At 39.5% G+C, this 15,442-nt stretch overlaps 1 protein-coding gene across 1 annotated transcript in view; it reads right to left on the bottom strand.

Moving 5' to 3' along the window:
* The window catches only part of LAMA3 (laminin subunit alpha 3), a 244,899-nt gene extending 231,982 nt beyond the window's left edge, over positions 1 to 12,917 (bottom strand). The window contains exon 1 of the mRNA XM_081263355.1: positions 12,343 to 12,917. Coding sequence (XP_081119481.1) covers positions 12,343 to 12,639 — 297 coding nt within the window. The 5' untranslated portion in view covers positions 12,640 to 12,917. The remainder of the gene's footprint in view (positions 1 to 12,342) is intronic.
* Positions 12,918 to 15,442: the final 2,525 nt, after the last annotated feature.

The raw sequence follows: 15,442 nt of genomic DNA, 5'->3' as shown, positions 1-15,442 counted from the left end.
CTGTAGTTCTCATGATGTACATTAGATCTCTGAACTTATTTATCTGATATAACTACAACTTTGTACCCTTGATTGACATACCCATTTGCCCCACCTCTTCATCCCCTGACACTGAACTCTTTTCTTTTTGAGACAGGTCTAGCTGGCCTCAAGCTCTTGATTATACTACCTCAGTCTCCCAAGTAGCCGGGGCCACAGACACATGTCATCACTCTCAGCTTATTCCATTTTGACATTTTTAGATTCTACATATAAGTGAAATCATGCAATATTTGTCTTTCTATGTCTGGCTTATTTTATTTAACATAACATCCTCCAGGCTCAGTCATGTTGTGACAAACGTTAGGATTCCCTTTCTTTTTTTAAGGCAGAATAACATTGCAGTGTGTGTGTGTGTGTGTGTGTGTGTGTGTGTGTGTGTGTGAGAGAGAGAGAGAGAGAGAGAGAGAGAGAGAGAGACAGTTTCTTTACCTTCATTTGTCTATAGGCACTTATATTATTTCCATATCTTGGCTATTGTTAATAGTGCTGCAATGAACAGAAGGGCTGACTGTGGCGGTTTTTATGTTAACTTTGCTAACATTAAGATGCTAAATGAGGAAGAGGGAATGCAGTACATCCAATGCTTTTGGCTTCCAGGAGGCTTTAAAGGATGACCCTAGCATAACATCACCTAAATCAACCTTGCAGAACATCACACATCCAGGAGAACCAGAAGGTATTCAGGCCACACTCCAAGGATCACACCTAAACAGAGTCAGTCTGACTGTTAACATGGGTGATCCCTAAGTATTTGGTCAGCAAAGAGCTCTCCTCCTTCTGTTTATGCACCACATTTTGAGTTAACAGATTGCAAAATCTAAAAAAAAAAAAAAACAGAGACCCTGGAACCATCCACTGAGCCTCACCTGTTGTCCTCCATCTTCTGTTCTCCCATACATGGATAACACTCACACACCAGTCAATAATACTGCTGGCAGTAAGTGATTTGAAGCTAAAAAGTTACTATATTAATTTTCCAGCACTGCCATACAAAGTAGCACAAACTAGAAAAACAGAAAGTTATTGTCTCACAGTTCTAGAGACTAGAAGTCTGGAATCAAGATGCCAAGGACACTGGATTTAGATCCTGCATTAGACAACTCTGCTTTGAAATTGAACACATCAGGGCCACACCTGTTTTCCAAAAGACAGCATGCTGTGGGGCAGGGATTGTGGCTCAGTGGTAGAGCACTTGCCTAGCATGTGTGAGGCACTGGGTTCAATTCTCAGCACCACATACCAATAAATAAATAAAAATTTAAAAATAAAATAAAGTAGGGCTGGGGATGTGGCTCAAGCGGTGGCGCGCTCGGCTGGCATGCGTGCGGCCTGGGTTCGATCCTCAGCACCACATACAAACAAAGATGTTGTGCCCGCTGATTACTAAAAAATAAATATTAAGATTCTAAAAAAAAAAAAAGACAGCATGTTGAAAGTCAGGTACTCTTTTTGAGGGGGGTGGGGTTGTCAAACACTTCCATCGAGTTGTTTGTTGCTATGGGAGAAAAATTCTATCCTGGTGTTGCCCTCTGAACATTTCTTCATGAAGTCTCCATGAAGACAGGCTGCCACAGGGAAACAGACAGGAGCAGGAAGAAGTTGGCCCCACACTCTGAGAGCTGATGATCTAAGATGTAAACAGATGTGAAAATGAACAGTTTTAAGGTGATGACTGGAATTAGCAAGGTGGCTGAAAGTTTAGCTTGAACTTGAAGGTAGAGTAGCTCACTCAGCTCTGGCAGGTGGTCTAGTGGGTAAGGCAAAATCTCTGTAGTCAGAGAAGCTGGTTTGAATCCCAATTTCACCACACACTAGCTGTGTGGTCTTAAGCACATCAATTAACTTTTCTGTGCTTCAATTTCTTCATCCATAAAATAAGCACACTAAAGTAGCTCATTCGTAAATTCATAAATTGCTTTGACGATTAAGAATTCAATGTGCATAAAGTGGCTTAGGACAATGCCAAGCATGTGTTACATGAAGTTCTTGTCTTGAGCTGGGGAGCAAGACCCTGATTATCAGGCTGCTTCCCCTACTCATCATTCCGCATGCCCTTCATTTGGTACCTTCCTTTACAGTATGTGTGGTATGAGCCACAGCTTGAAAGAAATGGATAAATGGATTTCTTCCCTACCTCTCACAGTTATGGTGCATCAATAATCTCTTAAAATCCATATTTCTCTTTAGTTAGTACTTATTAATTCAACATGTTGTTTATGACCTTGTAGGATGAGGAAACCACTGAGGGAATACAACGTTTGTGACATAGAAAAAAATGAGACACATGGAATTCAGTGAACTGACTTTCCCCGGGGCAGTCTTCACTCTGTTAGCATGAGGGATCTAATCAGTGTCCTGGTGGCTCTTTCTTGCAAAGCAAAAAAAGGCTCTCTGCCTCTGAGCAGATGCAGGCCTCCCCCATCCCCCCTGGCTGGATTTCAACCCCCACCCTCCTCCTAAGTCAGGATGCCGTTTAACACAACATAACTATAGCCAGCTCCATTGATTTTAACCACACAGGTACCATTTAATAAATCGTTTCCTCTCTGGACAAAAGGATGCAGAATGTTGAGCACAAGTGAACTGAGGTTTCATAAATGCCTCAATCACAACTAGAAACAAATTTATGACTTGGGAGAATACACTACTGCCACCTAAATTAACATTAAAAATTAAAACCTCTCCCCAAAATGTTACTTTAGTTAATAAAAATATATCCCTACATAAGCAAATAATATCTAAACCAGTTACTAATATGAATCAAAGTAATTTGCAATGCTATAATTTGGAAGGCTCCCGAAGTCTTTGTAACTTATTTGGCCTGCCAAATGTATTCAGTATATACTGTAATGTATTCAAAGAATTTTACTCAAAAATTTTATTTGACTATTGTAACAACTCATCTTTGTAGTTTACAATTTTAGAAATCTTACCCAAGAAGAATTAATATTTATAAGCATCAAATAAATGTATGAGATAGATACTAATATTAATTCTGTTTTATATATGGGAAATTAAGATTATACAATCAAAAGGAATGAAAAAATATAGAGCCTAAGAGATTTGTGGAATGTCATCAAGCAGACCAACATACACATAAGGGGAATCTCAAGAGGAGAGGACAAAGAAAAAGAGAAGAAAAAAATATTTTAAAAAACATCTCAAACTGATGATATACATCTATCCAGGAAACTCTACAAACACCAAGTAGGATAAACTCAAAGAGATCTATACCAGGACACATTATAATCAAATTGTCAAAAGGAGTAAATACTGAAATTGGCAAAAGAGAAGCAATTCATCACATAATGGGAATCCTCAATTAGATTAATGACCTTTTTCTCATCAGAGACTATGGAGATCAGAAAGCAGTAACATGACACATTTAAAGCACTGATGGAAAAAAATAAAACTATAAATCAAGAACTTACCCCACCCCCTGAAGTAACTTAGCAAGGTACTGTCTCTAAATAAAATATTAGAAGGTCTAGGAATGTGGCTCAGTGGTTAAATGCCCATGGGCTCAATCCCTGATACAAAAACAGCAACAACAAAAAAAACTCTATTCCCAGTAAAAACTATTCTTCAGATATGAAGTAGAAACCAAGATATTCCCAAGTAAACAAAAACTTGAAAAATTAATTGCTAGTAGCAGTAGACTTGGCTTATAAGAAATGCTAAATGGAGCCTTTTTAGCCAAAATGAAGACACTAGACAATATCTCAAAGCCATACAAGAAATAAAGAGCGGGAGTACAGGTAAGTGCATAAGTAAATATAAAAGCCAGTATTATTGTATTATGTGTTTTCTCTTTTTCTCCTATATAACTTAAAAGATAAATATACAAGAAGATAATGATAAATTTCTGTCAATAAAGAAGAACATAGAAAGGCAAAATGTGCAATAACACCATAAAGAATAGGGACAGAGCTGTATAGGAACAAAATTTTGGATGCTATTGAAGTTAAGTTGGTATCAATTCAAACTGAATTATTATAAATTTAGGGTGCCACTTTTAATCTTCAGAATAATCATTAAGAAATACCTAAAAAATATTCAAAAAAGGAAATGAAGGTAGAATTAAAACAGTACCATAGAAAAGTCAAAACACAAAAGAGGACAATAATAGAAAAATTGAGTAAACAAAAATAATAAATAAAACATACAGAAAAAATAGCAAAATGATAGAAATCCTTTATTAATGATGACTTTTTAAATCACCAATTTAAAAGCAGAAATTGGCAGAAGATTTTTTTAAATGATCCAAATATTAACGAGTCTATGAGACTTGTTTTAGATACTAAGGCACAAAAAGGTTGAAAGAAGAGAAAAAAGATATTCTCAAAGACAACAGTAATTCAGAGCATAAAGTAAAATCTTTTAAAAAAACTCACTGCTTTAATGCATTTGCCTTTTTTCTAATTTTTTTTAATTTTTATTTGTAGTGCATTGCAGCTACACATGATAGTGGGGTTCATTGTAGCGTATTTACAAATGCATATAACATAGTTTGCTCCATTGCAATCCCCAGTACTGTCCCCTTCCCCTTGCCCTCCCTCCCCCATCCCTTTCCTCTACTCTTGGTTATTTGTGTATTTATTTTTAATTGGCATATTGTAGTCATATAAAAATTTCTTTCAATTCAAGCATTGAACATTTGTAGTTTCCAACTGTTCATTAACAACTCTAAAAATCTATATACTCCAGTAATCTGTGATTTGCTGAGTTACAAATTTAAACTGCAGCCAGTCTGCTGGGTGGAATCCTATCTCTTAGCTGGTGAGTGAACTGTGCTCTCCAAGAAAAAATGCGTGAGTTTGTTCCCTCCAGGAAATATAAAGGGTCAGCAAATGTATGAAAAAGATGTTCAACATCCCTAGCAATTAGGGAAATACAAATCAAAACTACACTGAAATTGTATCTCACTCCAGTCAGAATGGCAGCCATCAAGAATAAAATGATAATAAATGCTGGAGAGGATATGGGATAAAAGGAATAATTTTATACTATTTGTGGGATTATAAATCAGTACAACCCTTATGGAAATCAGTATGAAGCTTCCTCAACAGACTAGGAGTAGAACCACCATATGACCCACTATACCCCTCCTGGTATTTATCCTAAGGAATTACAGTCAAAATACTATAGTGATAGATGTGTATTTGAAGCAGCACAATTCACAACAGCCAAATTATGGCACCAACCTAGGTGTTCATCAAGGGATGAATGGATAAGGAAAATGTGGTATACATACACAACGGAGTTTTATTCAGCCATGAAGAAATTATGGGTAAGGCACCATAATAGTGGTGCAAAAAAAAAAATAGATGGAACATGAGACCATTATGTTAAGTGAAATAAGCCAAACTCAGAATGTCAAGGGTTGTTTGTTTTCTCTTACATGTGGACTCTAGAGAGGAAAAAGGAAAAGACAGGTGGGGGTGAGGGATGGGGTAAACACTTGAAAAGCAAAGGGAGTAAAAATTTGTTCCCATGATGTAGGCTCCCTATTTACCTCTCTTATTGTTTCTCTTGCTGTGAAAAAAAACTTTTTAGTTTAAGTAAGTCCCAATTGTTGATTCTTGTTATTAACTTTTGTGCTACGGGTGTCCCATTAAGGAATTTGGAGCCCGACCCTACAATATGTAGATCGGGGCCAACTTTTTCTTCTATCAGACGCAGAGTCTCTGATTTGATATCAAGGTCTTTGATCCATTTTGAGTTAACTTTTGTGCATGGTGAGAGGAGAGGATTTAGTTTCATTTTGTTGCATATGGATTTCCAGTTTTCCCAACACCATTTGTTGAAGATGCTATCCTTCCTCCATTGCATGCTTTTAGCCCCTTTATCAAATATAAGATAGTTGTAACTTTGTGGATTAGTCTCTGTGTCCTCTATTCTGTACCATTGGTCCACCATCATGGGAACAAATTTTTACTCCTCACACTTCAGATAGAGCCCTAATATCCAGAGTATACAAAGAACTCAAAAAATTAGACAACAAGATAACAAATAACCCAATCAACAAATGGGCCAAGGACCTGAACAGACACTTCTCAGAGGAGGACATACAATCAATCAACAAGTACATGAAAAAATGCTCACCATCTCTAGCAGTCAGAGAAATGCAAATCAAAACCACCCTAAGATACCATCTCACTCCAGTAAGATTGGCAGCCATTATGAAGTCAAACAACAGCAAATGCTGGAGAGGATGTGAGGAAAAGGGTACTCTTGTACATTTCTGGTGGGACTGCAAATTGGTTTGGCCACTTTGGAAAGCAGTATGGAGATTCCTGGGAAAGCTGGGAATAGAACCACCATTTGACCCTGCTATTGCCCTTCTCGGACTATTCCCTGAAGACCTTAAAAGAGCGTACTACAGAGATACTGCCATATCAATGTTCATAGCAGCACAATTCACAATAGCTAGACTGTGGAAACAACCCAGATGCCCTTCAATGGATGAATGGATTAAAAAATGTGGCATCCATACACCATGGAGTATTACGCAGCACTAAAAAATGACAAAATCATGAAATTTGCAGGGAAATGGATGGCACTAGAGCAGATTATGCTTAGTGAAGCTAGCCAATCCCTAAAAAACAAATACCAAATGTCTTCTTTGATATAATGAGAGCAACTAAGAATAGAGCAGGGAGGAAGAGCAGGAAGAAAAGACTAACATTAAACAGAGACATGAAGGGGAAGGGAAAGGGAGAGAAGAGGGGAATTGCATGGAAATGGAGGGAGATCCTCATTGTTATACAAAATTACATATAAGAGGCTGTGAGGGGAATGGGAAAATAAACAAGGAGAGAAATAAATTACAGTAGATGGGGTAGATAGAGAAGATGGGAGGGGAGGGGAGGGGGGATAGTATAGGACAGGAAAGGTAGCAGAATACAACAGTTACTAGTGTGGCATTATGTAAAAATGTGGATGTGTAACTGATATGATTTTGCAATCTGTGTTTGGGGTAAAAATGGGAGTTCATAACTCACAGGAAGCTTATGTATGAAATATGATATGTCAAGAGCTTTGTAATGTTTTGAACAACCAATAAAAAAAGAAAAAATAAATAAACAAACAAATAAAAAAAAGAAAAGCAAAGGGAAATCAATAGAATAGAGGAAAGGGACCAAGTAGTGGGAGGAGGGGAGAGAGAAGGGAAGTGCAGGGGAGTGCAATTGGCCCCATTATATTATAGTGTCACGTACTAATATGTAACAACAAACCTACCATTATGTACAACTACAGCACATCAATTTTAAAATATGGATAAAAAAGCTTTTCTTCTTCATATGTTTTGTATATAAGCTTTCAATGCTAAACTTAGGCTAATTTCCACAAATATGGAACATAAAATCATTTTTAAAAAGAATCCTTTGCCCTTAAATTTCGGACTGTAGTGATTCATTTGAAATCTTTAAGTAAATAAGATTAATAATTGTTACAAATATGTCAGTGGACATAGTACAAGCCTTAGATTGCCCAGCCCTTGCTCAACATTTTCACACAGTGAAAGGAAAAAGCCCTTGTTGGAGTTAACAAATGATTTTCTTTCATAATAGCCCTATAAACAGAGCAGTGAAGTTGGCTTTCCTGTTTATGGCCATTAGTCCAAGTTACACAAACACAACCGAAACTGCTCTGTGGCTGACAGCAAGCACACTCGCTCACTGCCATAACTCAGGTGTGTTCATATCTCTGTCAATATCATACAGACTAAATACACAGCCCCATATGCAAATCACAGTGTCATAAATAAATGTATAAAGGATGGGTCAAAGTGTCAATGTACAAAATAAAGATCATGTGCTTGGTAAATGTGTGCGTTTCATCCCTTACAAGTACAGCGTGCATAAGCACAGCTACCTAACTCTAGGTGACATTGTTGATGCAGCCTTCCATTTCCATTTTATCATCACTTCTGTCAGATGTCTCACGTATTAGATCCCATAGATAAGTTACCATTCAAAACTAAAGCACAAAGTGTACCATGTTTCATTTATAATTGCTTTTCAACAGAATGGCATTCATTTGTATATTTTTCACGTTTACTTTTTCCGTGAACTTCTTTGACTTACGTTCATTTCCATCATCCCTTCATTCAACATTTTCTGAACACCTGCACTATTTCAGGTCCATTATAAACACTGAACGTGCAGTTATGAAGATCACAGAATCCCTAAATCACACAGCTCTCTGACGCAAAAACCTTAATGTCTGAGCAGAAACAAATACATAAAACCTTTTTAAATAAATCTTGCCTCCAGAGAAACTACAGTGAATGTTTTGCACACAACAAACAAGATGCAGACTTTTAAAACATCCTACCTATTGATACAAGCTACCATTCAAGTATCAACATTGGTGTTATATGTCTTACCAGAGAGAGAGACCACTACCCCAAAACCAGATTTTGTTCTAAGACATGACCTTCTCTCTCTCTTTTTTTTATTTTACATTTTGTGCAAAATCCTTTTGACCTGGCTATCCCCCAAAATTTATTTTTAGAAAGTTTATAGAAATAGAACGATTTTGGCTAACTCTTCTGTTTCCCATCTTGAGCTGCATATAAGGAGATTGAGGTCAAGCATCACTTAGACACAACCATTAATCATAATCCCTTTTCTCCACCTGTCTCCCTCCTCCTCTCAATTTTCCAAAAGGCAAATCTGTACTAGCTTTTGCCAAGTAGGAATGACGCATCGAAATTTTCTTGTCAGCCTACCCCATGTTGCTTAGAGGAAGGATTCTCCATTGTGGAAATGGGCTTGTCTTAGACTCAGGTCATTTGCAGTGACATTGCATGTATGCTTGAGTAAGGTGACCTTGCTCAAGGACCAGGGCGGATCCGGGTTTAGGGCGGATCAGGTTTTAGGGAGTATCCCACTCCTTGGGTTTAGGGCGGTTCCAGGTTTAAGGTGTACCCTGCAGGGGAATAGGGCGTATCCTACTGATTAGAGCCTGGTGGAGTAGTGGATTTTGCAGAGAATGTGAATTTCCCCAGAACGTGTGTAGAGTGCCGGTGTGAGTTCGGGAGTAAAGAATTGCTGTTTGAATCTACAAGGCTGTGAGTGGCTCGTGATTTTGTGCGCAGCCAGATTGCGGCACCTACTCTGGGCTAGAGTGAGTGTCTAGTAGTCCCACCTCTGGAACTCAACTTTCCTATCTTGTCCCCAACATGCTTCTCTTGTGTCAGCCTTACCAAGGCCTCAACTTGTGAAAGCAGAAAGTACAGTTCAGCAGGGCCTTTGTTCAACCTTTATTTGCAGAGGAGAATAAGGTATAATGCCAGACAGCATTTTCTTTCTTCAGGCTACATCCTGCCCAGAGACATTGTCTGCTGGGTGACATCAGAAAGCTACCTCCTACTATATCTAGGAGCATGAGCCCATATTTAATGACCTACTCTAGAAACCCAATTAGAACAGCAAATGTGATTTTCATTAGCCTCCAGAACAGTAATGCTAACCTATGAACAATCAATGGGAAGAATGAAGGTGGCCCTCCCTGGACAAATCTGGGGAAGTGGAGATAGATGAAGATCTCTACAATGTATTTCTTCTCTTCACCTCTACTCTACCTATAATTAGGACAATTTATATAAATATATATATATATATATATATATATATATATATATATAGAGAGAGAGAGAGAGAGAGAGGTGAAGAGAAGAAAGGCATCAATATATATATTGTAGACCTTTGTTTATTTATTTTTATGTGGTGCTGAATATCGAACCCAGTGCCTCACACATGCTAGGTGAGCACTCTACCACTGAGCCACAACCCCAGCCCACAATTTTTTCCAAAGTTGCCTGTTCCAGGCAATCTAGCACACAGTTGTAAGAAGTAAATACTAAAGCTGGTTCTCATCCTTATTTTACTTGGAAATGGAAAAAAAAAAACTTTTTAAACTAGTTTTTTCTAATATGAAACATACAGAATGATTTAGAGGCCACCACCTGATTCCCAAGTCAGCTGGTCATAAGTTATCAACGGTCCTGAATATCTGAAGGAAAAGGCAGGCCATGACATATCACAGGTTACATGTGCATGGTTAAGTGGACATATGAATTCTGTTCCCCCAAATAGCAGAAAAGTTACAAACCTATCTTGAAATGGGGAGTAACTGTGGGCTTACCAGTTATCTCATGGCAGAATACTTAAAAGACCTTTTAACCTTAAGACAGAGTTACATGTGTGTGTGTGTGGGGGGGGGGGGTTTCCACAAACTTCAGAATTTGCTGACTTTTGCTGGAATAACAAGTGGCTGCCAGCAGTTTACTGCCTGATAGATATTTAAAGAATACTGAAGGCCCTCACTCTGTTCCTTCAAAGTAAAAGTGTTGTTTTAACAAAATGCACAAAAGTAGACACTACTTAAGGAAATGTATGCCTTGGAAAAGGCATTTTGAAAAACAGATGTTTAGAAATGTTTTCATTTTTTGTTACTGAAAAGATAGAACTGCATAACTCTAAAAATACTCATATTTTTGAAAACAAGGAAAAAACTTCCCTAATATATTTTAATATTTTCCAAAAAAAAAAAAACTTGCAGTGAGTTTTGAATCTATTGTTTAAAACATTAAAACGCAGTACTTTCGCTAGTAGAAAGTACCCAAATACAACCTGAAAAGAAAATAATTACTAACCAAATTTCAACTTTTAAAAAAACTTTAGAATAATTGAAGGATAGGGAAAACTATAAGTGCAATGATTTAGGGATCTGGAACAGCGGAAGATCTATGCAGTCACAAAGGGTTTGCACTTATAGGGTCTCTTGTTAGTTTAATGTTCTGCTGTCACCATCTTGAATTTTTAAATAATTTTTAAACAAGGGCTCCACATATCCATTTTACATAGAACTCCATAAAACAGGTAGCTGGCTCTGGAATACAGTAGTTCAATGCATTTCTTCATTTAAATCTACATATTTTTAAGTGTATTTTTTTCAGTTATGCAACCACTAAAATCAAGTATTAATATAAAATCAACTGAATTGTTGAATCATAAGTGCTAAACTAAACATGTCAAAAATAATTATATACTTAATTTCATTTGTATATCTATAGTCATCCACATCCCAAAATAATTAAAAAAGACAAAATTATTCAAGGACTGTTAGAGAAAAATCTAAGGTATTTTCATTATTGTTACTTTACCTTCAGTTTCTCTTTTGCATATTTTATAATATATACACTATATAAAAATAGTAAAAGGGATTTTCATCAATCATTTTTAATTTCTCTTACTACATATTTTATAATGTGCACAGCATATTAATAGCAAATACATGCATATAATTTATAAATAAATCAATATATATAGAACACTGCGTGTTCAACTACTTGTCATTTATGAATATGCACCATCAAAAGAATCTCTAACATACTAGACACGCAATGATAATCCTGCTATTTCCCAGCCCAAGTTCCAAAATGACTCCCTCTTATGGCAACTCCCCATCCTCAGAAGTCCTACCCAGGACAGGTAGGCGATTTCTACTTAGCACAGAGGATTTGGAGCCAGGACTGGATTCAAATGCTGCTGCCCTGCCCAGGAAGCGAGCACTTTTCTTAGCCTCCTCTCCTGAGCCGCATCCCAGCAGGTTGGGAGGCTCCTGCGTCAGAGCCTGGCACACCACAAGATGCTCACTTAAGCACCAGCTGCACTATCTTTTCAACCAGGTGTTCCCGGCGGAAGTGTGATCACTGAAGATCTCCTTTGCCCCCATGACTGAATGGTGGCACTTGGGGGTGGGTGGTGGAGCGGGAATGAATCTTTTCAGTGACATCAGAGTGATACTATGGATTTAACCTGAAAGTTCTCTCTTGAACTACACAACAGAAGGTAACTTCCACCAACGCCTAGTAATAAATTCAGGAAGATGAAGAGCCTGGCAAGAGGCGCGCCCTCGAAGCCTGGAGCTCTCACCGTCTGGCCGGGTGCCACCTGGGTGATGGACAGTCGCTGCATCCCTACAGCGCAGCTTCGGACTTTCTCCTCTACAAGCTGGAACCTGACCACAGCCTTCACTCATCTCCGCGCTTCGCCCATCCCCGCCTCGGGCGGCATGCTGCCAGGGCAGTGCTCCCACAGGCTCGCTCCTGCGGCACCATGCCACCTTCCGGGGTCCCTGGCACGTGCGGGGCTGGGGCACACTTCCCTGTCGCATGGGGTCACCTAACACGCGTGGGGAAAGTACCCATCCCTTGGTCTGGTGCCTTGCCCCGCGGGGAAGGAGTTGGCGCCCCACACCCCACCCCCGCTCTCTGCGGGACCATACCTGGATGGTGTGGCCTCTGCCCGGGACGTTGGGGCCCCCAACCAACTTGCAGTAGAGCTCTGGCCGGGGCTGCCCTCCGCCGGGTCCCCGTTCCCCGCAGGTAGCAGTGGCCCAAATCTTCGCCGCCTCGGCCAGGTTGAAGTAGGGCGGGTGCAGGCTGAGCTCCTCGGCGGGGTCCCGAGCTGTCGCACTCCAGGCTGACGGCACCCGCAGCACCAGCACAAGCACAAGCAGCGACCGTGGCGACCGCAGGACTGGCAGCGATGTCCAGTCTGGAGCCCGCGCGGCCGCCGCCATCCCGGGGCGCGGGGTCTTCCTGCCTGGGCCACCCGCCAAGGGACTCGGTGGCACAGCCGTGCGGGCGGCCGCCACTCTCTGTGCGTATCTCGTGGAGCCTGCAGCGCGAGGAGCCAGAGCAGCCCCGGGTGTGGGCGGCGCCGGAGCCGTGCCCCTAGTTCCACGCGCGGAGCTCGGGCGTGGGGGTGGCTTTTCGGCTCTGGAAACTGCACCAGCCCGGGCGGGCACCCGCCTGATCAGGAACTGACAGCGCCCAGCCTGGGGCCAGCAGGCGTAGTCTTTGAGGACGCCCGGCGCACGGCAAACTTCGCGGGCGGGGAACGGGAGAGGCGTTCCCGGGCTAGTACCCAGGCAGCCCGAGCCGGGGCCCCAGAACGGCCCGACCTTCCCAGCGCCAGGGCAGAAATCAGATAGCTCTCCAGATACTCACGATCTCGGGCCAAAGCCAGTGAATCTGGCTCCTGACCTAAGAGATTTGCAGGAAGTCGCCACCACCTGCAGAACTTTCATGGAAGACGTTGTCCCCAGACAAGTATTGATCTGTCCATTCTTCAACAGTGTGCACGTCCAATCCCTGGCACTACAGCCACATACTAGCGGGGATTAAAGAAACTCACCGAATTAGGAGTGGTGGAATGTACACATTTAAAGGGTAGCCAATAATACGAGTTGTGGTTAGCGAGCCAGAAAGGTACCTTAAAGGAAACCCTTTAGATGCCCCATCAGCTCAATTTTTGAGATGTTGAGCGTAAGTTACTGGAGCTGTCACGCTGGCCTCAGGACAAAGGGTACTTGCCCAGAGCTGAGGACTGGTCCAGTATGCAGTCCACCTTGCTGAAACTAAGTCCACATAGGCCCTCTAAGCAATTAGAGGAGGTGTCATTGTTGTGGGCCAGGATGACCAGGGGACTTGTCCAGAGGAAGTAAGACTGGAGCTTTGAAAACAGAAGGAAAGAAAAGGGCAGCTGTGAAAGGGCTGCTCTGCAAGGCTCCAGAACAAGGGATAAAACAGTACACTTGTTGGGGGGGGGGGGCTGGGGTTGTGGCTCAAAGGAAGAGCACTGGCCTACAATGAGTGAGGCACTGGGTTCATCCTCAGTACCACATAAAGTAAAATAAAGACATTGTGTCCAACTATTAAAAAAAAAAGGTACATTTGCAAGCTTTTATGGTCTGAGTGTTCCTGTATCCCCCAAAATCCTAATCCCTAAAATGATAATTTTAAGAGGTGAGGACTTTAGGAGGTGATTAGGCCATGAAGGTGGTTCTGGTGAACTGGTGAACTTTACAAAAGAGACTGGAGTTGATGCTGGTTGGCAGCTTCCAGCATCTGAGGACACAGGGAAGATACTGCTATGAACTAGAAAGTGGAACTGTCACCAGACAGGATATCTGCTGGCACCTTGATCTTAAACTGATCAGCCTCCAGAACTATGGGAAGTAAATTTCTGTTGTTTATGGACTACGGAGTGTAGGAAATTTTGTTACTGCTGCTCGCAGGAACTAAGATAAAGGACAAAGACATGACTGGTATATTTATTAAATCCTGTGATATGTTATAGGACAAAATATGTCCATTTAATCTTCCATGTGTTCTCCACAAAAAAAAATGGAGAGAATTGTGAGCATAACACGGAAATGAAAAGCCATAAAGATCAATAAGTTACCTCCATAAAAACTGAAATAAATGTTTGTACATCAAAAAGCTAACTAAATAAAAATGAAAAAAACAAAAGAGGGAGAAAATGCATACCATAAATGACATAGGATTAAAGGCTTTAGTACATACACAAAACAAGTACAGACCATTTAGGTCTAAAGAGACCTAAATGCAATTCACAGAAAAAGAAACTTTAAAAAAGCTAATAAAAAAAATTAAAAAAAAATAAAAAAAGCTAATAAACATATTTGTTTTTAAAAGTTTGACCTTTCTGGAAATTGAAATGCAAGCAAAACACCAATTAAACTCATATTTTCATTTAATATACCTAACTTTCCTACTTCCAAACTGGTAAAGATTTTTAAAAACTGATGGTTGAAGAGAATCCATGGACTCAAATGTCACACATACTGTAAAAGTAAAATCTACCAGCTTTCAGAAGTATAATTTTTTGCTGTGCTTAGCAAATGACTCCAATAGGCATATATTTTGCCCTAACATTTCCACTTGTAGAGATTTATATCCAGGAAATAATTGGGGCTATTTTCAAAGATTCATTGGCAAGTATTTGTCAGAGTTGTTTATACTTTTTTTAAGTTTAAAGGTAAATGTTTAATAATAAGGAATTTAGGTAAATGCTTAATAATAAGGAATTTAGGTAAATGTTTAATAATAAGGAATTGGTAAATGATGGTACATCTGCATGGTGAAATATTACAAAACCATAAAATAATATTATAAAAGTATATATATCAATATAAACACACATACATATATAATCTTTTTGGCACATGTGTACATATATAATATATATATATATAATCTTTTTTTGCACAGTATTGGGGATCAAAACCAGAGCCTCACATATGCTAGGCAAATGCTCTTACCACTGAGATATACACCTAACCCCCATAGAAGTATATTTTTTGACATAGAAAAGTGTTCAAAATATTTTAACAGAATAGATATACAATAATATAATCAAATGTATTTCTAGACACTAACAATGAACACTCCAAAAAATAAAATTAAGAAAACAATTACATATATAAAAAATAAAAAAGAATAAAATTGTTAAAAATACATTTAACCAAAAAATGGTAATATTTGTAAAATAAAAACTACAAACATCTTTGAAAGATA

This window comes from Spermophilus citellus, assembly GCF_964194105.1.
Source record: "Spermophilus citellus genome assembly, chromosome: 12".
Lineage (NCBI taxonomy): Eukaryota > Metazoa > Chordata > Mammalia > Rodentia > Sciuridae > Spermophilus > Spermophilus citellus.
The sequence above is the reverse complement of the archived record's forward strand: the minus strand, read 5'-3'. Positions and strand labels throughout refer to the sequence as shown.